This window comes from Panulirus ornatus, chromosome 73 (assembly GCF_036320965.1).
Source record: "Panulirus ornatus isolate Po-2019 chromosome 73, ASM3632096v1, whole genome shotgun sequence".
Lineage (NCBI taxonomy): Eukaryota > Metazoa > Arthropoda > Malacostraca > Decapoda > Palinuridae > Panulirus > Panulirus ornatus.
In genome coordinates this window covers 12,912,492-12,940,127 of record NC_092296.1, presented here as the reverse complement: position 1 = coordinate 12,940,127, position 27,636 = coordinate 12,912,492, and the positions used below count along the sequence as shown (strand labels likewise).

The 27,636-nt window shown below is 49.6% G+C and overlaps 1 protein-coding gene across 2 annotated transcripts in view; it reads right to left on the bottom strand.

Annotated features, from left to right (window-relative positions):
* The window catches only part of LOC139748377 (sodium-coupled monocarboxylate transporter 2-like), a 218,079-nt gene that overhangs the window by 98,063 nt on the left and 92,380 nt on the right, over nucleotides 1-27,636 (bottom strand). For both annotated transcript variants that reach the window (XM_071661490.1, XM_071661489.1), the window contains exons 2-3: nucleotides 1,192-1,325; nucleotides 801-989 (exon numbers count right to left, since the gene is read on the bottom strand). In XM_071661490.1, the coding sequence (XP_071517591.1) occupies nucleotides 801-989; nucleotides 1,192-1,325 (323 nt within the window). The remainder of the gene's footprint in view (nucleotides 1-800; nucleotides 990-1,191; nucleotides 1,326-27,636) is intronic.

Here is a 27,636-nt window from a genome sequence, read left to right as displayed (position 1 = left end):
TATGTATACGTTGAGATGCATAAGTATGTATATGTGCGTATGTGGATGTGTATGTATGTACATGTGTATGTGGGGTGGTTAGGCCATTTTTTCTTCTGTTTCCTTGCGCTACCTCGCTAACGCGGGAGACAGCGACAAAGTATAATAAATGATAAAAAATATAAAACTCTGCAGTCCCACCAGTCACCACAACAAAACCCACTTGGTATCACTGTCACATTATTTTCGTCTAGCTCGGAAGTTTCCATGTTAGATGATTATAGGAACTCCAGAAAGAGCTACGTCTATATTCAAGGTAATTGGAAGTCCTCTTGTGCCCAACATTCCTCTCTTCTGAACAGTTGACCCAAATATACGACAGGATAATAGTCTATGTACAGATCTCTCACATCTTTAAGATGAAGGGGTCGACTCTAAGGTCATGCAGAGCAATCAACTTTTCTAGATATCATATCTGTCGCTGACTGTGTGTCTCTTTCCATTTGGTAGACCTCGCAATACATCGGGATAACATGTGTGAACCTTGGCACCTCGGTAATATATGTAATATTTGTTTCTTTCCTTACACTGCTCAATTCTGGAACTCTATACCTGTTCAGGTTTCTCCCAAAAGCTAAATTGCACTGTTTTCCGAGAGGATGGTTTCTCACCTCATCTGGTGAGGACATATCCTCACTTCCGTGTTTATGATTTCGAGATTTTGAACGAAAAGCCGTGCACACACCAACACGTCCAAGATTTCTTGATCATTTCTTAACATTAGTGAGAGAGAGAACAACAAAAGAGGAAGCCCTGCTCACGATAGTGATGTAGACGGTACATATTGTGCCCATGATGATCATGGAGGAGGTGGTGGACAGGCTGGTGACGGTAGAGAGGGCCAGCGAGGGAGCGTACAGGCACATCCCCATGTAGATGGCAGCGACCAGCAGGTGGCAGGTGGTGACCGCCCGGCGTAGCCAATACGACTTGTACCGCAGCTCCAGGTACTGACCCAGGAAGAGGAGACACGTATATAGTGGTCGTCTGCGACGCCGTGAGGAGCGGTGTGCGCGGGACATAACAGACCCGTCCACTGTCTGAGCAGCGGAGGAATGTCATCATTGATCAACATTGTCTCAATCATGATATGTCAACGAGAGGAGAAAGAAATAATGAAAGAGTTTCTTTTTTTTTTTAGATAAGTCTGACCTCGTTGAGGGAGACGATCTTGGCATTGTAGAAAATGGGGAGTAAGACCTGGCTCAAGACGATGGTACCTGGTATGACGCCCACCAGCACCATGGTCACCTGCGTCCCGAAGAAGTACACCTCCGTCGGGATACCTGCGCCAAGTGAATACATACGTTACTACACGTTATACTAGTGCGACACACACACACATACACACACACACACAGACACAGACACACACATATACCACACACACACACACACAAAAACACACACATACTACACACACACACACACAGACACACACATATACCACACACACACACACAAAAACACACACACACACACACACACACACACACACACACACACACACACACACACACATACAACAAACACACACACATACAACAAACACACACACACACACACACACACACACACACACACACACAACACACACACACACATACACATACACACACACACATACCCATACACACACACACACACACACACATACCCATACACACACACACACACATACACACACACACACACACACACACACTACACACATACCCACACACACACACACACACACACACACACACACACACACACACATATACATACATAATTCTTTTTTATTTTTATGTTTTTATTTTGCTTTGTCGCTGTCTCCCGCGTTTGCGAGGTAGCGCAAGGAAACAGACGAAAGAAATGGCCCAACCCACCCCCATTCACATGTATATACATACACGTCCACACACGCAAATATACATTCCTATACATCTCAATGTACTCATATATATACACACACAGACATTTACATATATACACATGTACATAATTCATACTGTCTGCCTTTATTCATTCCCATCGCCACCTCGCCACACATGAAATAACATCCCCCTCCCCCCTCATGTGTGCGAGGTAGCGCTAGGAAAAGACAACAAAGACCACATTCGTTCACACTCAGTCTCTAGCTGTCATGTAATAATGCCCGAAACCACAGCTCCCTTTCCACATCCAGGCCCCACACAACTTTCCATGGTTTACCCCAGACGCTTCACGTGCCCTGGTTCAATCCATTGACAGCACGTCGACCCCGGTATACCACATCGTTCCAATTCACTCTATTCCTTACACGCATTTCACACTCCTGCATGTTTAGGCCCCGATCACACCAAATATTTTTCAATCCATCTTTCCATCTCCAACTTGGTCTCCCACTTCTCCTCGTTCCCTCCACCTCTGACATATATATCCTTTTGGTCAATCTTTCCTCACTCATGCTCTCCATGTGACCAAACCATTTCAAAACACCCTCTTCTGCTCTCTCAAACACACTCTTTTTATTTCCACACATCTCTCTTACCCTTACACTTACTTACTCGATCAAACCACCTCACATCACATATTGTCCTCAAACATCTCATTTCCTGCACATCCGCCCTCCTCCGCACAACTTTATCCATAGCCCACGCCTCGCAGCCATACAACATTGTTGGAACCACTATGCCTTCAAACATACCCATTATTGTTTTCCAAGATAATGTTCTCGACTTCCAAACATTCTTCAAAGGCTCCCAGAATTTTCGCCCCCTCCCCCACCTTATGATTCACTTCCACTTCCATGGTTCCATCCGCTGCCAGATCCACTCCCAGATATCTAAAACACTTTACTTCCTCCAGTTTTTCTCCATTCAAACTTACCTCCCGATTGACTTGACCTTTAACCCTACTATACCGAATAACCTTGCTCTTATTCACATTTACTCTTAACTTTCTTCTTTCACACACTTTACCAAACATAGTCGCAAGCTTCTGCAGTTTCTCACATGAATCAGCCACCAGCGCTGTATCATCAGCGAACAACAACTAACTCACTTCCCAAGCTCTCTCATCCACAACAGACTGCATACTTGCCCCTCTTTCCAAAACTCTTGCACTCACCTCCCTAACAACCCCATCCATAAACAAATTAAACAACCATGGAGACATCACACACCCCTGCCGCAAACCTATATTCATTGAGAACCAATCACTTTCCTCTCTTCCTACTAGTACACATGCCTTACATCCTCGATAAAAACTTTTCGCTGCTTCTAACAACTTGCCTCCCACACCATATATTCTTAAAACCTTCCATAGAGCATCTCTATCAACTCTATCATATGCTTTCTCCAGATCCATAAATGCTACATACAAATCCATTTGCTTTTCTAAGTATTTCTCACATACATTCTTCAAAGCAAACACCTGATCCACACATCCTCTACCACTTCTGAAACCACACTGCTCTTCCCCAATCTGATGCTCTGTACATGCCTTCACCCTCTCAATCAATACCCTCCCATATAATTTACCAGGAATACTCAACAAACTTATACCTCTGTAATTTGAGCACTCACTCTTAGCCCCTTTGCCTTTGTACAATGGCACTATGTAAGCATTCCGCCAATCCTCAGGCACCTCACTATGAATCATACATACATTAAATAATCTTACCAACCAGTCAACAATACAGTCACCCCCTTTTTTAATAAATTCCACTGCAATACCATCCAAACCCGCTGCCTTGCCGGCTTACATCTTCCGCAAAGCTTTTACTGCCTCTTCTCTGTTTACCAAATCATTTTCCCTAACCCTCTCACTTTGCACACCACCTCGACCAAAACACCCTATATCTGCCACTCTGTCATCAAACACATTCAACAAACCTTCAAAACACTCACTCCATCTCCTTCTAACATCACCACTACTTGTTATCACCTCCCATTCGCCCCCTTCACTGAAGTTCCCATTTGCTCCCTTGTCTTACGCACTTTCTTACCTCCTTGTCTTACCTCCTTCCAAGACATCTTTTTATTCTCCCTAAAATTTAATGATACTCTCTCACCCCAACTCTCATTTGCCCTCTTTTTTACCTCTTGCACCTTTCTCTTGACCTCCTGCCTCTTTCTTTTATACATCTCCCACTCATTTGCATTGTTTCCCTGCAAAAATCGTCCAAATGCCTCTCTCTTCTCTTTCACTAATAATCTTACTTCTTCATCCCACCACTCACTACCCTTTCTAATCAACCTACCTCCCACGCTTCTCATGCCACAAGCATCTTTTGCACAAGCCATCACTGCTTCCCTAAATACATCCCATTCCTCCCCCACTCCCCTTAACTCCTTTGTTCTCACCTTTTTCCATTTTGTACTCAGTCTCTCCTGGTACTTCCTCACACAAGTCTCCTTCCCAAGCTCAATTACTCTCACCACTCTCTTCACCCCAACATTCTCTCTTCTTTTCTGAAAACCCCTACAAATCTTCACCTTCGCCTCCACAAGATAATGATCAGACATCCCTCCAGTTGCACCTCTCAGCACATTAATATCCAAAAGTCTCTCTTTCGCGCGCCTATCAATTAACACGTAATCCAATAACGCTCTCTGGCCATCTCTCCTACTTACATACGTATACTTATGTATATCTCGCTTTTTAAACCAGGTATTCCCAATCACCAGTCCTTTTTCAGCACATAAATCTACAAGCTCTTCACAATTTCCATTTACAGCACTGAACACCCCATATATACAAATTATTCCCTCAACTCCCACATTACTCACCTTTGCATTCAAATCACCCATCACTATAACACGGTCTTGTGCATCAAAACCACTAACACACTCATTCAGCTGCTCCCAAAACACTTGCCTCTCATGATCTTTCTTCTCATGCCCAGGTGCATATGCACCAATAATCACCCATCTCTCTCTATCAACTTTCAGTTTTACCCATATCAATCTAGAATATACTTTCTTACACTCTATCACATACTCCCACAACTCCTGTTTCTGGAGTAGTGCTACTCCTTCCCTTGCTCTTGTCTTCTCACTAACCCCTGACTTTACTCCCAAGACATTCCCAAACCACTCTTCCCCTTTACCCTTGAGCTTCGTTTCACTCAGAGCCAAAACATCCAGGTTCCTTTCCTCAAACATACTACCTATCTCTCCTTTTTTTCTCATCTTGGTTACATCCACACACATTTAGACACCCCAGTCTGAGCCTTGGAAGAGGATGAGCACTCCCCGCGTGACTCCTTCTTGTGTTTCCCCTTTTAAAAAGTTAAAATACAAGGAGGGGAGGGTTTCTGGCCCCCCGCTCCCGTCCCCTTTAGTCGCCTTTTACGACACGTGAGGAATGCGTGGGAAGTATTCTTTCTCCCCTATTTCTCCCCTACATGTATGTACGTATGCCCACCCACGCATATGTACATACATACACATTTCAACGTATACATACATATACATACACAGACATACATATACATACACATGTACACACCCACAATTGCCGCCTTCGTCCATTCTCGTCGCCACCACGCCACACATGACATATCATCCCCACCCCTTCAACGAGATAGCGGCAGGACAAGACAACAAAGGCCACATTCGTTCACACTTAGTCTCTAGCTGTCATGTATAATGCACCGAAACCACGGCACTTTTTCCCACATTCAGGCCCCACAGACTTTTCCATGGTTTACCCCAGACAACACGTCGACCCCGGTATAGCATATCGTTCCAAGTCATTCTGTTTTTTTGGAAGCCTCTAACCCCTCACCCCCCCCCCCCCCCCCATCCCTCTCCCCTCTATGTTTAGGTCCCGATCGCTCAAAATCTTTTTCACTCCATCCTTCCACCTCCAATTTGGTCTCCTGCTTCTCCTTGTTCCCTCCACCTCTGGCATATATATCCTCTTTGACAATCTTTCCTCACTCATTCTCTCTATGCGACCAAACCATTTCAATACAACCTCTTTTGCTCTCTCAACCACACTCCTTTTGTTACCACACATCTCTCTTACCCTTTCATTACTTACTCGATCAAACCACCTTACACCACATAATATCCTCAAACATTTCATTTCCAACGCATCCACCCTACTCCGCATAACCCTATCTATAGCCCATGCCTCCCATCCATATAACATTGTTATAACCGCTGTTCCATCAAACATACCCATTTTTGTTCTCAGAGATAATGTTCTCGCCTTCCACATATTCTTCATCGCTCCCAGAACCTTCGCCCCCTCACCCACCCTGTGGCTCACTTCCTCTTTCATGGTTCCATCCGCTGCCAAATCCAGTCCCAGTTATCTAAAACACTTCACTTGCTCCAGTTTTTCTCCACTCAAACTCACCTCTCAATTAGCTTGTCCCTTAACACTACTGAACCTAATAACCTTGTTCTTATTCGCATTTACTCTCAGCTTTTTGCTTTCACACACTTTCCCAAACTCAGTCACCAACTTCTGCAGTTTCTCACCCGAATCAGCCACCAGCGCTGTATCATCAGCGTACAACAACTGACTCACTTCCCAAACCCTCTCTTCCACAACAGACTATGTACTTGCCCCTTTCTACAAAACTCTTACATCCACCTCTCTAACCGAACCATCCATAAACAAATTAAACAACCATGAAGACACCACGCACCCCTGTCTCAATCCTACATTCACTGGAAACCAGTCACTTTCATCTCTTCCTACTCGTACACATGCCTTACATCCTTGGTAAACCTTTTCCCTGCTTCTAACAGCTTACCTCCCACACCATATACTCTTAATACCTTCCACAGAGCATCTCTATCAACTCTATCATATGCTTTCTCCAGATCCATAAATGCTACATACAAATCAAACTGTTTTTTGTAAGGATTTCTTACATATATTTCTCAAAGCAAACACGTAATCCACACATCCTCTACCACTTCTGAAACCACACTGCTCTTCCCCAATCTGATGCTCTGTACATGCCTTCACCCTCTCAATCAATACCCTCCCATATAATTTTCCAGGAATACTCAGCAAACGTATATATCTGTAATTTGAACACTCACCTTTATCTCCTTTGCCTTTGTACATTGGCACTATGCATGCATTACGCCAATCCTCAGGCACTTCACCATGAACCATGCAGACACTGAATATCCTTACAAGTCAACAATATAGTCAACCCACTTTTTGATAAATTCTACTGCAATACCATCCAAACCCCCCGCCTTGCCGGCTTTCATCTTCCTCAAAGCTTTCGCTACCTCTTCTCTGTTGACGCCGCCAGCTCTAGAAGTATGTGTGCTGCCTCAAGGGCTTTCATCAACTTGTTGTTCAAACGCTTTAAACTACCTGCGCATTCTCCTTCTTCATTCCCAAATCATTCTCATGACGCAGCCACCAAGCAAATAATGCATTCGGCGATGATCGCGCACCTACTCAGAATCTAGGACGGGGTAAGATATGCGTTCCCATCCCCCAAATCTGCAATACCGAAGCCAATGCGAGGGTTACGGGGGAACTCATGTTGTGGGAAGGGGTCTATTAGAGTCTGGGGGAGTGAAGGTACTCACAGGGTTGGCGCAGAATAAACAGATGTTAACTTGAAGACCAACACAGAGTTTCCTCGGGAAACGAGATGACGGTCGGGTTGTGGCTCAAGTGTGACAGGAGAGAGAGAGAGAGAGAGAGAGAGAGAGAGAGAGAGAGAGAGAGAGAGAGACAGTTTGGAGTCTGTTGTCACCATGACCGTCAGTAGCAGCAGAGCAACGGTACATGACCAGTCCCGCCATGACCAAGTCCCTGCGTCATCCCCCTCCACGGACCACCATATCATGCACGGACCACCGTATCATACGCGGACCACTATATCATGCACGGACCACCATATCATGCACGGACCACCGTATCATACACGGACCACCGTATCATACACGGACCACCATATCATACAAGGACCACCATATCATGCACGGACCACCGTATCATAGAGGACCACCATATCATGCACGGACCACCGTATCATAGAGGACCACCATATCATGCACGGACCACCATATCATACACGGACCACCGTATCATAGACGGACCACCATATCATACAAGGACCACCATATCATGCACGGACCACCATATCATGCACGGACCACCATATCATGCACGGACCACCGTATCATAGACGGACCACCATATCATACAAGGACCACCATATCATGCACGGACCACCATATCATGCACGGACCACCATATCATACAAGGACCACCATATCATGCACGGACCACCATATCATGCACGGACCACCATATCATGCACGGACCACCGTATCATAGACGGACCACCATATCATACAAGGACCACCATATCATGCACGGACCACCATATCATGCACGGACCACCGTATCATGCACGGACCGCCGTATCATAGACGGACCACCATATCATGCACGGACCATCATATCATGCACGGACCACCATATCATACACGGACCACCATTTCATACACGGACCACCATATCATACACGGACCACCGTATCATGCACGGACCACCATATCATACACGGACCACCATATCATGCACGGACCGCCATATCATGCACCAACACCCACCCAGTTCTTAATTCGTCTAATGACAACAATGACAACAACGGGCCCACCACATTTCAACCTTCATCCCACCCACACACAGGCCACCATCCCGCCCACTGTCCTACACACACACACACACACACACACACACACACACACACACGCACACACACACACACACGCGAACCCTCCCTCACTCACCGAGTCCAGCAGGCGCCACCATGTTTACCTTTATCTTAGAAACAAAGCTTCTCTTCCATTCAAAATGGACGACACACTCTCGCCTGCATTTCTCTCCATGTTTCCCCGACCATGTTCACCTTACCCACACTCCACTGTATACACCGGGCGTGCGGGAGCACCGCGCCTCCTCAGATAACCCCGCGCGCCAGTCATGATGTCGGGTGAGCAAGATATTCCCCCACACTCCATGCGTCTGCACTCCTCCCACACTCCTTGCGTCTGCACTCCTCCCTCACTCCAGGCGCCTGCACTCCTCCCACACTCCATGCGTCTGCACTCCTCCCTCAATCCATGGGTCTGCACTCCTCCCACACTCCATGCGTCTGCACTCCTCCCTCACTCCATGCGTCTGCACTCCTCCCACACTCCATGCGTCTGCACTCCTCCCACACTCCATGCGTCTGCACTCCTCCCTCACTCCATGCGTCTGCACTCCTCCCACACTCCATGCGTCTGCACTCCTCCCTCACTCCATGCGTCTGCACTCCTCCCTCACTCCATGCGTCTGCACTCCTCCCTCACTCCATGCGTCTGCACTCCTCCCTCACTCCATGCGTCTGCACTCCTCCCACACTCCATGCGTCTGCACTCCTCCCACACTCCATGCGTCTGCACTCCTCCTCACTCCATGCGTCTGCACTCCTCCCACACTCCATGCGTCTGCACTCCTCCCTCACTCCATGCGTCTGCACTCCTCCCTCACTCCATGCGTCTGCACTCCTCCCTCACTCCATGCGTCTGCACTCCTTCCTCACTCCATGCGTCTGCACTCCTCCCTCACTCCATGCGTCTGCACTCCTCCCACACTCCATGCGTCTGCACTCCTCCCTCACTCCATGCGTCTGCACTCCTCCCACACTCCATGCGTCTGCACTCCTCCCACACTCCATGCGTCTGCACTCCTCCCACACTCCATGCGTCTGCACTCCTCCTCACTCCATGCGTCTGCACTCCTCCCTCACTCCATGCGTCTGCACTCCTCCCTCACTCCATGCGGTCTGCACTCCTCCCTCACTCCATGCGTCTGCACTCCTCCCTCACTCCATGCGTCTGCACTCCTCCTCACTCCATGCGTCTGCACTCCTCCTACACTCCATGCGTCTGCACTCCTCCCCTCACTCCATGCGTCTGCAACTCCCTCCCACACTCCATGCGTCTGCACTCCTTCCCTCACTCCATGCGTCTGCACATCCCCTCCACTCATGCGTCGGCACTCCTCCCTCACTCCATGCGTCTGCACTCCTCCCTCACTCCATGCGTCTGCACTCCCTCCCACACTCCATGCGTCTGCACTCCTCCCTCACCTCCATGCGTCTGCACTCCCTCCCACCACTCCATGCGTCTGCACTCCTCCCACACTCCTTGCGTCTGCACTCCTCCCTCACTCCATGCGTCTGCACCTCCTCCTCACTCCATGCGTCTGCACTCCTCCCTCACTCCATGCGTCTGCACTCCTCCCACACTCCATGCGTCTGCACTCCTCCCTCACTCCATGCGTCTGCACTCCTCCCTCACTCCATGCGTCTGCACTCCTCCCACACTCCATGGCGTCTGCACTCCTCCCTCACTCCATGCGTCTGCACTCCTCCTCACTCCATGCGTCTGCACTCCTCCCTCACTCCATGCGTCTGCACTCCTCCTCACTCCATGCGTCTGCACTCCTCCCACACTCCATGCGTCTGCACTCCTCCCACACTCCATGCGTCTGCACTCCTCCCACACTCCATGCTCTGCACTCCTCCACACTCCATGCGTCTGCACTCCTCCCTCACTCCATGCGTCCTGCACTCCTCCCACACTCCATGCGTCTGCACTCCTCCCACACTCCATGCGTCTGCACTCCTCCCCACTCCATGCGTCTGCACTCTCCCACACTCCATGCGTCTGCACTCCTCCCTCACTCCATGCGTCTGCACTCCTCCCACACTCCATGCGTCTGCACTCCTCCCACACTCCATGCGTCTGCACTCCTCCCTCACTCCATGCGTCTGCACTCCTCCCACACTCCATGCGTCTGCACTCCTCCCACACTCCATGCGTCTGCACTCCTCCCTCACTCCATGCGTCTGCACTCCTCCCACACTCCATGCGTCTGCACTCCTCCCACACTCCATGCGTCTGCACTCCTCCCACACTCCATGCGTCTGCACTCCTCCCACACTCCATGCGTCTGCACTCCTCCCACACTCCATGCGTCTGCACTCCTCCCTCACTCCATGCGTCTGCACTCCTCCCACACTCCATGCGTCTGCACTCCTCCCACACTCCATGCGTCTGCACTCCTCCCTCACTCCATGCGTCTGCACTCCTCCCACACTCCATGCGTCTGCACTCCTCCCACACTCCATGCGTCTGCACTCCTCCCACACTCCATGCGTCTGCACTCCTCCCACACTCCATGCGTCTGCACTCCTCCCACACTCCATGCGTCTGCACTCCTCCCACACTCCATGCGTCTGCACCCTCCCCACTCCATCGTCTGCACTCCTCCACTCCATGCGTCGCACCTTCCTCACTCCATGCGTCTGCCTCCTCCCCACTCCATGTCTGCACTCCTCCCACCCCATGCTCTGCACTCCTCCTCACTCCATGCGTCGCACTCCTCCCACACTCCATCTCTGACTCCTCCCCTCCATGCCTGCACTCTCCCACTCCAGCTCGCACTCCCCACTCCATGCGTCTGCACTCCCCACTCCAGCGCGCACTCCCCCACACTCCATGTCGCACCCTCCCCACTCCATGCGCTGCACTCCTCCCACTCCATGCGTCTGCACTCCTCCCCATCCAGCGTCGCACTCCTCCCACATCCAGCGCTGCACTCCTCCCCACTCCAGGTCGCCTCCCCACCAGCTCCATCCCACTCATGCGTCTGCCTCCTCCACTCATGCTCGCACCCCCACTCATGCGTCTGATCCCCCCATGCGTCTGCCTCCCCCCATCCATGCTCTGCCCACTCCATGCGTCTGCACTCCTCCCACACTCCATGCGTCTGCACTCCTCCCTCACTCCATGGCGTCTGCACTCCTCCCACACTCCATGCGTCTGCATCCTCCCACACTCCATGCGTCTGCACTCCTCCACACACTCCATGCGTCTGCACTCCTCCCACACTCCATGCGTCTGCACTCCTCCCACACTCCATGCGTCTGCACTCCTCCCACACTCCATGCGTCTGCACTCCTCCCTCACTCCATGCGTCTGCACTCCTCCCCACACTCCATGCGTCTGCACTCCTCCCTCACTCCATGCGTCTGCACTCCTCCCTCACTCCATGCGTCTGCACTCCTCCCACACTCCATGCGTCTGCACTCCTCCCACACTCCATGCGTCTGCACTCCTCCCTCACTCCATGCGTCTGCACTCCTCCCACACTCCATGCGTCTGCACTCCTCCCACACTCCATGCGTCTGCACTCCTCCCACACTCCATGCGTCTGCACTCCTCCCTCACTCCATGCGTCTGCACTCCTCCCTCACTCCATGCGTCTGCACTCCTCCCACACTCCATGCGTCTGCACTCCTCCCACACTCCATGCGTCTGCACTTCTCCCACACTCCATGCGTCTGCACTCCTACCTCACACCATGCGTCTTGCACTCCTCCCTCCTTCCATGCGTCTGCACTCCTCCCCACACTCCATGCGTCTGCACTCCTCCCACAATCCATGCGTCTGCACTCCTCCACACTCCATGCGTCTGCACTCCTCCACACTCCATGCGTCTGCACTCCTCCCTCACTCCATGGCGTCCTGCACCCTTCCTCACTCCCAGGCGTCTGCACTCCTCCCTCACTCCATGCGTCTGCACTCCTCCCTCACTCATGCGGCTGCACTCCTTCCTCACCCAGCGTCCTCTCTGCACTCCTCCACACTCCATGCGTCTGCACTCCTCCCTCACCTCCAGGCGTCTTGCACCACCTTCCTGCACTCCATGCGTCTGCACTCCCTCCCACTCCAGGCGTCCTGCACTACCTCCCACTCCATGCGTCTGCACTCCTCCCTCACTCCATGCGTCTGCACTCCTCCACACTCCATGCGTCTGCACTCCTCCCTCACTCCATGCGTCTGCACTCCTCCCACACTCCATGCGTCTGCACTCCTCCCTCACTCCATGCGTCTGCACTCCTCCTCACTCCATGCGTCTGCACTCCTCCCTCACTCCATGCGTCTGCACTCCTCCTCACTCCATGCGTCTGCACTCCTCCCACACTCCATGCGTCTGCACTCCTCCCACACTCCATGCGTCTGCACTCCTCCCACACTCCATGCGTCTGCACTCCTCCCACACTCCATGCGTCTGCACTCCTCCCTCACTCCATGCGTCTGCACTCCTCCCTCACTCCATGCGTCTGCACTCCTCCCTCACTCCATGCGTCTGCACTCCTCCCACACTCCATGCGTCTGCACTCCTCCCACACTCCATGCGTCTGCACTCCTCCACACTCCATGCGTCCTGCACTCCTCCCTCACTCCATGCGTCTGCACTCCTCCCACACTCCATGCGTCTGCACTCCTCCCACACTCCATGCGTCTGCACTCCTCCCTCACTCCATGCGTCTGCACTCCTCCCACACTCCATGCGTCTGCACTCCTCCCTCACTCCATGCGTCTGCACTCCTCCCTCACTCCATGCGTCTGCACTCCTCCCTACACTCCATGCGTCTGCACTCCTCCCACACTCCATGCGTCTGCACTCCTCCCACACTCCATGCGTCTGCACTCCTCCCTCACTCCATGCGTCTGCACTCCTCCCACACTCCATGCGTCTGCACTCCTCCCTCACTCCATGCGTCTGCACTCCTCCTCACTCCATGCGTCTGCACTCCTCCCACACTCCATGCGTCTGCACTCCTCCCACACTCCATGCGTCTGCACTCCTCCTCACTCCATGCGTCTGCACTCCTCCCTACACTCCATGCGTCTGCACTCCTCCCACACTCCATGCGTCTGCACTCCTCCCTCACTCCATGCGTCTGCACTCCTCCTCACTCCATGCGTCTGCACTCCTCCTCACTCCATGCGTCTGCACTCCTCCCACACTCCATGCGTCTGCACTCTCCCACACTCCATGCGTCTGCACTCCTCCCACACTCCATGCGTCTGCACTCCTCCCACACTCCATGCGTCTGCACTCCTCCCTCACTCCATACGTCTGCACTCCTCCCACACTCCATGCGTCTGCACTCCTCCCACACTCCATGCGTCTGCACTCCTCCCTCACTCCATGCGTCTGCACTCCTCCCTCACTCCATGCGTCTGCACTCCTCCCTCACTCCATGCGTCTGCACTCCTCCCACACTCCATGCGTCTGCACTCCTCCCTCACTCATGCGTCTGCACTCCTCCCTCACTCCATACGTCTGCACTCCTCCCACACTCCATGCGTCTGCACTCCTCCCACACTCCATGCGTCTGCACTCCTCCCTCTCTCCATGCGTCTGCACTCCCTTCCCTCACTCCATGCGTCTGCACTCCTCCCTCACTCCATGCGTCTGCACTCCTCCCTCACTCCATGCGTCTGCACTCCTCCCACACTCCATGCGTCTGCACTCCTCCCACACTCCATGCGTCTGCATTCCTCCCTCACTCCATGCGTCTGCACTCCTCCCACACTCCATGCGTCTGCACTCCTCCCTCGCCACAAACAACCTCAGAAAAGGACGTTACGTTATGGATCTGGTCTGAGCCTCGGCGCTGCCACCGCCTTCCTCTCCTGGGCAACGTTAGGAGCTCCTCACGTCGGAGGTACGGGAGGAGCGTCTGCCTCCCTCCCTCCCTCCCGCACGCAGTGATGGGGCGCCACCTTCCCTCACCTCACACTCCGTCTCTCTCCCTCCCTCCCTCACGTAGTGATGGGGCGCCACCTTCCCTCACCTCACACTCCGTCTCTCTCCCTCCCTCCCTCACGTAGTGATGGGGCGCCATCTTCCCTCACCTCACACTCCGTCTCCCTCCCTCCCTCCCTCACGTAGTGATGGGGCGCCATCTTCCCTCACCTCACACTCCGTCTCTCTCCCTTCCTCCCTCACGTAGTGATGGGGCGCCATCTTCCCTCACCTCACACTCCGTCACTCTCTCCCTCCCTCCCTCACGCACGCAGTGATGGGGCGCCAGCTTCCCTCACCTCACACTCCGTCTCTCTCTCCCTCAGACCACAAGACGATGACATCCCGACCTGAAACCACTCCTGCCCCCCACTGGCTAGGGATGGGCCCATTCCTACATCCCTTCACTACCTGCTATACCCACACCACCCCTCACTACCTGCTATACCCACACCACCCCTCACTACCTGCTATACCCACACACACCCCTCACTACCTGCTATACCCACACCACCCCTCACTACCTGCTATACCCACACCACCCTCACTACCTGCTATACCCACACCACCCCTCACTACCTGCTATACCCACACCACCCCTCACTACCTGCTATACCCACACCACCCCTCACTACCTGCTATACCCACACCACCCCTCACTACCTGCTATACCCACACACACCCCTCACTACCTGCTATACCCACACACACCCCTCACTACCTGCTATACCCACACCCACCCCTCACTACCTGCTATACGCACACCACCCTCACTACCTGCTATACCCACACCACCCCTCCTACCTGCTATACCCACACCACCCCTCACTACCTGCTATACCCACACCACCCCTCACTACCTGCTATACCCACACCACCCCTCACTACCTGCTATACCCACACTATCCTCACTACCTGCTATACCCACATACCCCTCACTACTTGCTATACCCACACCACCCCTCACTGCCTGCTATACCCACACCACCCTCACTACCTGCTATACCCACACCACCCCTCGCTACCTGCTATACCCACACCACCCCTCACTACCTGCTATACCCACACCACCCCTCACTACCTCTATACGCTATACCCACACCACCCCTCACTACCTGCTATACCACACCACCCCTCACTACCTGCTAACCCACACCACCCTCACTACCTGCTATACCCACACCACCCTCACTACCTGCTATACCCACACACCCCTCACTACCTGCTATACCCACACCACCCTCACTACCTGCTATTAACCCACACTCCACACACCTCACTACCTGCTATACCCACACACCCACCACCACCCCTCCACTACCCTGCTATACCCACACCACCCCTCACTACTCTATACCCAAACCCCTCAACCTGCTATACCCACAACACCCCTCACTACCTGCTATATCACCCACACCATACCCTCACTACCTGCTATAACCCACACCACCCCGCACTACCTGCTATACCCACACCACCTCCTCACATACCTGCTATACCCACACCACCCCTCACTACCGCTATAACCCACACCACCCCTCACTACCTGCTATACCCACACAACCCCTCACTACCTGCTATACCCACACCACCCTCACACCTGCTATACCCACACCACCCCTCACTACCTGCTATACCCCACAACTACCATCGCTACCTTCTATACCCCACACCACTCCCTCACTACCTGCTATACCCACACCACTCCTCACTACCTGCTATACCCACACTACCATCGCTACCTGCTATACCCACACCACCCTCACTACCTGCTATACCCACACCACTCCTCACTACCTGCTATACCCACACTACCCTCACTACCTGCTATATACACACCACCCCTCACTACCTGCTATACCCACACCACCCCTCACTACCTGCTATACCCACACTACCCTCACTACCTGCTGTACCCACACCACCCCTCACTACCTGTTATACCCACACCACTCCTCACTACATGCTATACCCACACCACCCCTCACTACCTGCTATACCCACACCACTCCTCACTACCTGCTATACCCACACTACCCTCACTACCTGCTATACCCACACCACCCCTCACTACCTGCTATAACCACACCACCCCTCACTACCTGCTATACCCACACCACCCCTCTCTACCTGCTATACCCACACCACCCCTCACTACCTGCTATACCCACACCACCCCTCACTACCTGCTATACCCACACCACCCTCACTACCTGTTATACCCACACCACCCCTCACTACCTGCTATACCCACACTACCATCGCTACCTGCTATACCCACACCAACCCTCGCTACGTGCTATACCCACACCAACCCTCGCTACCTTATATACCCACACCACCCCTCACTACCTGCTATACCCACACTACCCCTCACTACCTGCTATACCCACACCACCCCTCACTACCTGCTATACCCACACCACCCCTCACTACCTGCTATACCCAAACTACCCTCACTACCTGCTATACCCACACCACCCTCACTACCTGCTGTACCCACACCACCCCTCACTACCTGTTATACCCACACCAACCCTCGCTACCTGCTATACCCACACACCCCTCACTACCTGCTATACCCACACCAACCCTCGCTACCTGCTATACCCACACACCCCTCACTACCTGCTACACCCACACCACCCCTCACTACCTGCTATACCCACACCACCCCTCACTACCTGCTATACCCACACTCCCCTCACTACCTGCTATACCCACACCACCCCTCACTACCTGCTATACCCACACTACCATCGCTACCTGCTATACCCACACCAACCCTCACTACCTGCTATACCCACACCACCCCTCACTACCTGCTATACCCACACTCCCCTCACTACCTGCTATACCCACACCACCCTTCACTACCTGCTGTACCCACACCACCCTCACTACCTGTTATACCCTCACCCCTCACCACTCCCTACACCCACACCTCTCACCACTCCCTACACCCACACCCCTCACCACTCCCTACACCCACACACCCCTCACCACTCCCTACACCCACACCCCTCACCACTGCCTACACCCACACACCCCTCACCACTCCCTACAGCCACACACCCCTCACCACTGCCTACACCCACACACCCCTCACCACTCCCTACACCCACACACCCCTCACCACTCCCTACACCCACACACCCCTCACCACTCCCTACACCCACACACCCCTCACCACTGCCTACACCCACACACCCCTCACCACTCCCTACACCCACACCCCTCACCACTCCCTACACCCACACACCCCTCACCACTCCCTACACCTATACCCCTCACCACTCCCTACACCCACACACCCCTCACCACTCCCTACACCCACACACCCCTCACCACTCCCTACACCCACACCCCTCACCACTCCCTACACCCACACCCCTCACCACTCCCTACACCCACACCCCTCACCACTCCCTACACCCACACACCCCTCACCACTCCCTACACCTATACCCCTCACCACTCCCTACACCTATACCCCTCACCACTCCCTACACCTATACCCCTCACCACTCCCTACACCCACACACCCCTCACCACTCCCTACACCCACACCCCTCACCACTGCCTACACCCACACACCCCTCACCACTCCCTACACCCACACACCCCTCACCACTCCCTACACCCACACCCCTCACCACTCCCTACACCCACACACCCCTCACCACTCCCTACACCCACACACCCCTCACCACTGCCTACACCCACACCCCTCACCACTCCCTACACCTACACACCCCTCACCACTCCCTACACCCACACACCCCTCACCACTGCCTAAACCCACACACCCCTCACCACTGCCTACACCCACACACCCCTCACCACTCCCTACACCCACACACCCCTCACCACTGCCTACACCCACACACCCCTCACCACTCCCTACACCCACACACCCCTCACCACTCTCTACACCCACACACCCCTCACCACTCCCTACACCCACACACCCCTCACCACTCCCTACACCTATACCCCTCACCACTCCCTACACCTATACCCCTCACCACTCCCTACACCCACACACCCCTCACCACTCCCTACACCCACACACCCCTCACCACTGCCTACACCCACACACCCCTCACCACTCCCTACACCCACACACCCATCACCACTCCCTACACCCACACACCCCTCACCACTCCCTACACCCACACACCCCTCACCACTCCCTACACCCACACACCCCTCACCACTCCCTACACCTATACCTCTCACTAATTTCTAGCTAGTTAGTTTATTGACCTAAATAATGTTACAGTAACATAATATTCAAACATAATATTCTCACGTGAAGATACTGAGAGCAGACAATATTAACCCATCTACAACACTTATATATACATCTACATCACAGCATAGACCCACCTACAACACTTATATATACATCTACATCACAGCATAGACCCACCTACAACACTTATATATACATCTACATCACAGCATAGACCCACCTACAGCACTTATATATACATCTACATCACAGCATAGACCCACCTACAACACTTATGTATACATCTACATCACAGCATAGACCCACCTACAGCACTTATATATACATCTACATCACAGCATAGACCCACCTACAACACTTATATATACATCTACATCACAGCATAGACCCACCTACAACACTTATATATACATCTACATCACAGCATAGACCCACCTACAACACTTATATATACATCTACATCACAGCATAGACACACCTACAACACTTATATATACATCTACATCACAGCATAGACCCACCTACAACACTTATATATACATCTACATCACAGCATAGACCCACCTACAACACTTATATATACATCTACATCACAGCATAGACACACCTACAACACTTATATATACATCTACATTACAGCATAGACCCACCTACAACACTTATATATACATCTACATCACAGCATAGACCCACCTACAACACTTATATATACATCTACATCACAGCATAGACCCACCTACAACACTTATATATACATCTACATCACAGCATAGACCCACCTACAGCACTTATATATACATCTACATCACAGCATAGACCCACCTACAACACTTATATATACATCTACATCACAGCATAGACCCACCTACAGCACTTATATATACATCTACATCACAGCATAGACCCACCTACAACACTTATATATACATCTACATCACAGCATAGACCCACCTACAGCACTTATATATACATCTACATCACAGCATAGACCCACCTACAACACTTATATATACATCTACATCACAGCATAGACCCACCTACAACACTTATATATACATCTACATCACAGCATAGACCCACCTACAGCACTTATATATACATCTACATCACAGCATAGACCCACCTACAACACTTATATATACATCTACATCACAGCATAGACCCACCTACAACACTTATATATACATCTACATCACAGCATAGACACACCTACAACACTTATATATACATCTACATCACAGCATAGACACACCTACAACACTTATATATACATCTACATCACAGCATAGACCCACCTACAACACTTATATATACATCTACATCACAGCATAGACCCACCTACAACACTTATATATACATCTACATCACAGCATAGACCCACCTACAGCACTTATATATACATCTACATCACAGCATAGACCCACCTACAACACTTATATATACATCTACATCACAGCATAGACCCACCTACAACACTTATATATACATCTACATCACAGCATAGACACACCTACAACACTTATATATACATCTACATCACAGCATAGACACACCTACAACACTTATATATACATCTACATCACAGCATAGACCCACCTACAACACTTATATATACATCTACATCACAGCATAGACCCACCTACAACACTTATATATACATCTACATCACAGCATAGACACACCTACAACACTTATATATACATCTACATCACAGCATAGACCCACCTACAACACTTATATATACATCTACATCACAGCATAGACCCACCTACAACACTTATATATACATCTACATCACAGCATAGACCCACCTACAACACTTATATATACATCTACATCACAGCATAGACCCACCTACAGCACTTATATATACATCTACATCACAGCATAGACCCACCTACAACACTTATATATACATCTACATCACAGCATAGACCCACCTACAGCACTTATATATACATCTACATCACAGCATAGACCCACCTACAACACTTATATATACATCTACATCACAGCATAGACCCACCTACAACACTTATATATACATCTACATCACAGCATAGACCCACCTACAACACTTATATATACATCTACATCACAGCATAGACCCACCTACAACACTTATATATACATCTACATCACAGCATAGACCCACCTACAGCACTTATATATACATCTACATCACAGCATAGACCCACCTACAACACTTATATATACATCTACATCACAGCATAGACCCACCTACAACACTTATATATACATCTACATCACAGCATAGACCCACCTACAACACTTATATATACATCTACATCACAGCATAGACCCACCTACAACACTTATATATACATCTACATCACAGCATAGACCCACCTACAACACTTATATATACATCTACATCACAGCATAGACCCACCTACAACACTTATATATACATCTACATCACAGCATAGACCCACCTACAACACTTATATATACATCTACATCACAGCATAGACCCACCTACAACACTTATATATACATCTACATCACAGCATAGACCCACCTACAACACTTATATATACATCTACAGCACAGCATAGACCCACCTACAACACTTATATATACATCTACATCACAGCATAGACCCACCTACAACACTTATATATACATCTACATCACAAGCATGAGACCCACCTACAACACTTATATATACATCTACATCACAGCATAGACCCACCTACAACACTTATATATACATCTACATCACAACATAGACCCACCTACAACACTTATATATACATCTACATCACAGCATAGACCCACCTACAACACTTATATATACATCTACATCACAGCATAGACCCACCTACAACACTTATATATACATCTACATCACAGCATAGACCCACCTACAACACTTATATATACATCTACATCACAACATAGACCCACCTACAACACTTATATATACATCTACATCACAACATAGACCCACCTACAACACTTATATATACATCTACATCACAGCATAGACCCACCTACAACACTTATATATACATCTACATCACAGCATAGACCCACCTACAGCACTTATATATACATCTACATCACAGCATAGACCCACCTACAGCACTTATATATACATCTACATCACAGCATAGACACACCTACAACACTTATATATACATCTACATCACAGCATAGGCCCACCTACAACACTTATATATACATCTACATCACAGCATAGACCCATCTACAACACTTATATATACATCTACATCACAGCATAGACCCATCTACAACACTTATATATACATCTACATCACAATATAGACATATTTGCAGAATACATTTGCATGTCATTGTAATCCAACAGGTGGTTCACACACACACACGCTAATTACAATTGACACTGGTCAAATTACAGTACATGTTCTGTCCGCACGGCATCACATGTGTACAGTACATGTTCTATCTGTACGACATCACATGTGTACAGTACATGTTCTGTCTGTACGACATTACATGTGTACAGTACATGTTCTGTCTGTACGGCATCACATGTGTACAGTACATGTTCTGTCTGTACGACATCACATGTGTACAGTACATGTTCTGTCTGTACGACATTACATGTGTACAGTACATGTTCTGTCTGTACGGCATTACATGTGTACAGTACATGTTCTGTCTGTACGGCATTACATGTGTACAGTACATGTTCTGTCTGTACGGCATTACATGTGTACAGTACATGTTCTGTCTGTACGACATTACATGTGTACAGTACATGTTCTGTCTGTACGACATTACATGTGTACAGTACATGTTCTGTCTGTACGACATTACATGTGTACAGTACATGTTCTGTCTGTACGACATTACATGTGTACAGTACATGTTCTGTCTGTACGACATTACATGTGTACAGTACATGTTCTGTCTGTACGACATTACATGTAACTGGTTCTGTGTTCAGAGTGTGGCACACATGACGCGTGGCAACAATGTAAAAGTTTGACGTTAATCGTCTCGAATAAATTTCGTAATAACATGAACCTGATGAACAGAGTGTGTGTGTGTGTGTGTGTGTGTGTGTGTGTGCAAGTGGGGGGGGGAGGGTTTAAACATAGTTCTCTCGACCAGATATTTAATCAATACTTGTTATTCTCTATGTTGCTCTCTGGTGTGTCCACACTCTCATTATGCTCCAGCGCGCGCGCGCGTGTGTGTGTGTACCTTCTCTTAGTAACTGTATTCTACAATGGATGTATTGGCGTGCCAGAATTGGTGGTTGTAGACCAGTGAAGACCTGGGAGTTGTGTATTGCACAACACACAACACACCGAGAACACCTTGAAGGTCGCCTCGCACCATGACTCACATAGCTTCATGACTGCGTGTATGTGGCCATCATGGCTGAATTAAACACCTGAGTGTGAGTATGTGTGTGTTGCGTGTGACACATGACCACCACGAGGTGTGAGGGGGGGGTCTGGCCACATACTACCCGGTCGTTCATGATCATCAGTGTGGCTGTACTGGTCATCAGTGTGGCTGTACTGGTCATCAGTGTGGCTGTACTGGTCATCAGTGTTGCTGCGCTGGTCATCAGTGTTGCTGTACTGGTCATCAGTGTTGCTGTATTGGTCATCAGTGTTCCGCTACTGTTCATCATTGTTCCTGTGCTGGTCATCAGTGTTGCTCTGCTGGCCATCAGTGTTGCTGTACTGGTCATCAATGTTGCTATACTGGTCATCAGTGTTGCTTTACTAATCATCAGTGTGGCTGTACTGGTCATCAGTGTTGCTGTGCTAGTCATTGGTGTTGCTGTACTGGTCATCAGTGTTGCTGTGCTAGTCATCAGTGTTGCTATAATGGTCATCAGTGTTGCTCTACTAGTCATCATTGTTGCAGTCCTGGTCATCAGTGTTGCTGTACTGGTCATCATTGTTGCTGTACTGATCATAGCTGTTGTTGTAGTGGTCATCAGTGTTGCTGTACTGGTCATCAGTGTTGCTGTACTGGTCATCGGTGTTGTTGTAGTGGTCATTAGTGTTGCTGTCATGGTTATCTGTTTTGCTGTACTGATCATCAGTGTTGCTCTACTGGTCACGAGTGCCGTTGTATTGGTCATCAGTGTTGCTGTACTGGCCATCAGTGTTGCTGTACTGGCCATCAGCGTTGCGGTGCTAGTCATCAGTGTTGCTGCACTGGTCATCAGTGTTGCTATATTGGTCATCAGTGTTTTTGTACTGGTCATCAGTGTTGCTGTACTGTTCATCAGTGATACTGTACTTGTCATCAGCATTGCAGTACTGGTCATCAGTGTTGCTGTACTGGTCATCAGTTTTGCTGTACTGGTCATCAGTGTTTTTGTACTGGTCATCAGCTTTGTTGTATTGGTCATTAGTGTTGCTCTACTGGTCATCATTGTTGCACTCCTGGTCATCAGTGTTGCTGTACTGGTCGTCATTGTTGCTGTACTGGTTATAGCTGTTGTTGTATTGGTCATCATTGTTGCTGTACTGGTTATCAGTGTTGCTGTGCTGGTCATCAGTGTTGCTGTACTGGTCATCAGTGTTGCTGTGCTAGTCATCAGTGTTGCTGTACTGGTCATCAGTTTTGCTATATTGGTCATCAGTGTTTCTGTAATGGTCTTCAGTGTTCCTGTACTGGTCATCAGTGTTTTTGTACTGGTCATCAGTTTGCGGTACTGGTCATCAGTGATACTGTACTTGTCGTCAGTGTTGCAGTACTGGTCATCAGTGTTGTTGTACTGGTCATCAGTGTTGTTCTATGATCATCATTGTTGCTGTACTGGTTATCAGTGTTGCTGTGCTGGTCACCAGTGTTGCTGTACTGGTCATCAGTGTTGCTGTGCTGGTCATCAGTGTTGTTCTATGATCATCATTGTTGCTGTACTGGTTATCAGTGTTGCTGTGCTGGTCACCAGTGTTGCTGTACTGGTCATCATTGCTACTGTGCTAGTCATCAGGTTTGCTGTGCTGGTCATCAGTGTTGCTGTACTGGTCATCAGTGTTGTTCTATTGGTCATCATTGTTGCTATACTGGTTATCAGTGTTGCTGTGCTGGTCATCACTGTTGCTGTACTGGTCATCAGTGTTGCTGTGCTGGTCATCAGTGCTGTTCTATTGGTCATCAGTGTTGCTGTACTAGTCATCAGTGTTGCTGTACTGTCATCAGTGTTGTGGTGCTAGTCATCAGTGTTGCTGTACTGGTCATCAGTGTTGCTGTATTGGTCATACGTGTTGCTGTCATCAGTGCTACTGTGCTAATCATTAGTGCTGTTGTACTGGTCATCAGTGTTGCTATACTGGTCATCAGTGTTGCTGCACTGGTCATCATTGTTACTGTATTGGTTGTCTGTGTTGCTGTACTGGTCATCAGTAAAGCTGTTCTGGTCATCATTGTTGCTGTACTGGTCATCGGTGTAGCTGCACTAGTCATCATTGTTGCTGTATTGGTCATCAGTGTTGTTGTACTGGTCAATAGGTTCTGCAGTACTGTTTATCAGTGTTGCTGTACTGATCAGCAGTGTTGCTTGCTATACTGGTCATCAGTGCTGGTGTACTGGTCATCATTGCTGCTGTACTGGTTATCAGTGTTGCTACACTATTCATCAGTGTTGCTGTGCTGGTCATCACTGTTGCCGCACTGGTCCATAGAGTTGCTGTACTGGTCATCAGTTTTGCTGTACTAGTCATCAGTGCTACTGTACTGGTCAACAATGTTGCTGTACTGGTCAACAGTGTTGTTGCATTGGTCATCAGTGTTGAGTGTTGCTGTACTGGTCATCAGTGATGTATTGATAATCAGTGTTGCTGTACTGGTCATCAGTGTTGCTGTACTGGTCATCAATGTTGCTGAACTGTTCATCAGTGATGCTGTACTGGACATCAGTGTTGCTATACTGGTCATCAGTGTTGCTGTGCTGGCTATCAGTGTTGCTGTGCTGGTCGTCAGTGTTGTTCTATTCGTCATCAGTGTTGTTGTACTGTATATTAGTGATGCTGTACTGGTCATCATCGTTACTGTACTGGTTTTGAGGGTTGCTGTACTGGTCATCAGTGCTGCTGTACTGGTCATTATCGCTGTTGTACTGGTCATGAGGGTTGCTGTACTGGTCATCAGTCCTCCTGTGCTGGTCATTATCGCTGTTGTACTGGTCATCAGTGTTGCTGTACTGGCCATCAGTGTTGCTGTACTAGTCATTAGTATTTCTGTACTGGTCATCAGTGTTGCTGTGCTAGTTATCAGTGCAGCTGTAATGGTCATCGGTGTTGCTGTACTGGTCATCAGGGTTGTTGTAGTAGTCATCAGTGTTGCTGTGCTGGTCATCAGTGCTGCTGTACTGGTCATCAGTGTTGCTATACTGGTCATCAGTGTTGTATTGGTCATCAGTGTTGCCGTATTGGTCATCAGGGATGATGTACTGGTCATCAGGGATGATGTACCGGTCATCCGTGTTGTTGTACTAGTCATCAGTGTTGCTCTGTTGGTCATCAGTGCTGCTGTACTGGTCATCAGTGCTACTTCATTGGTCATTAGTGTTGCTGTACTGGTGAACAGTGTTATTGTATTGGTCATCAGTGTTGATGTGCTGGTCATCAATGATGCTGTACTTTCATCAGTGTTGCTGTACTGGTCATCAGTGTTGCTCTATTGGTCATCAGTGTTGTTGTGTTGACCATCAGTGTTGCTGTACCTGTCATCAGTGTTGCTGTGTTGATCATCAGTGTTGCTGTACCTGTCATCGGTGTTGCTCTACTGGTCATACGTGTTACTGTACTGGTCATCAGTGTTGCTGTACTGGTCATCCTGTGTTGCTGTACTGGTCATCAGTGTTGCTGTACTCGTCATCAGCGCTGCAGTACTGGTCATCAGTGTTACTGTACTGGTCATCAGTGTTGCTGTATTGGTCATCAGTTTTGCTATACTGGTCATCAGTATTGCTGTATTGGTCATCAGTTTTGCTGTACTCGTCATCAGTGATGTACTGCTCATCAGTGTTGCTGTACTGGTCATCATTGCTGCTGTACTGGTAGTCAGTGCTGCTATACTGGTCATTAGTGTTCCAACACCGTTCATCGGTGTTGCTGTGCTGGTCATCAGTGTTGCTGCACTGGTCATGAGTGTTGCTGTACTGGTCATCAATGTTGCTGAACTGGTCATCAATGATACTGTACTGGTCATCTGTGTCGCTGTGCTGGTCATCAGTGTTGTAATTTTCATCAGTGTTGCTGTACTGGTCATTAGTGATGATGAACTGGTCATCATTGGTGTTGTATTGGTCATCAGTGTTGCTGCACTGGTCATCAGTGTTGCTGTATTGGTCATCAGTTTTGCTGTACTGGTCATCAGTATTGATGTATTGGTCATCAATTTTGCTGTACTCGTCATCAGTGATGATGTGCTGGTCATCAGTGTTGCTGTAATAATAATCAGTGCTGCTATACTGGTCATCAGTGTAGCTGTGATGGTCATCAGTGCTACAGTACTGGTCATTATTGTTGCTATACAAGTCATCAGTGTTATAAGGGTCATCAGTGTTGCTGTACTGGTCATCAGTGATGATGTGCTGGTCATCAGTGTTACTGTACTGGTCATCAGAGTTGCTGTACTGGTCATCAGTGATACTGTACTGGTCATCAGTGCTGCTGTACTAGTCTTCAGTGTTGCTGTAATAGTCATCAGTGTTGTATTTTTATCAGTGTTGC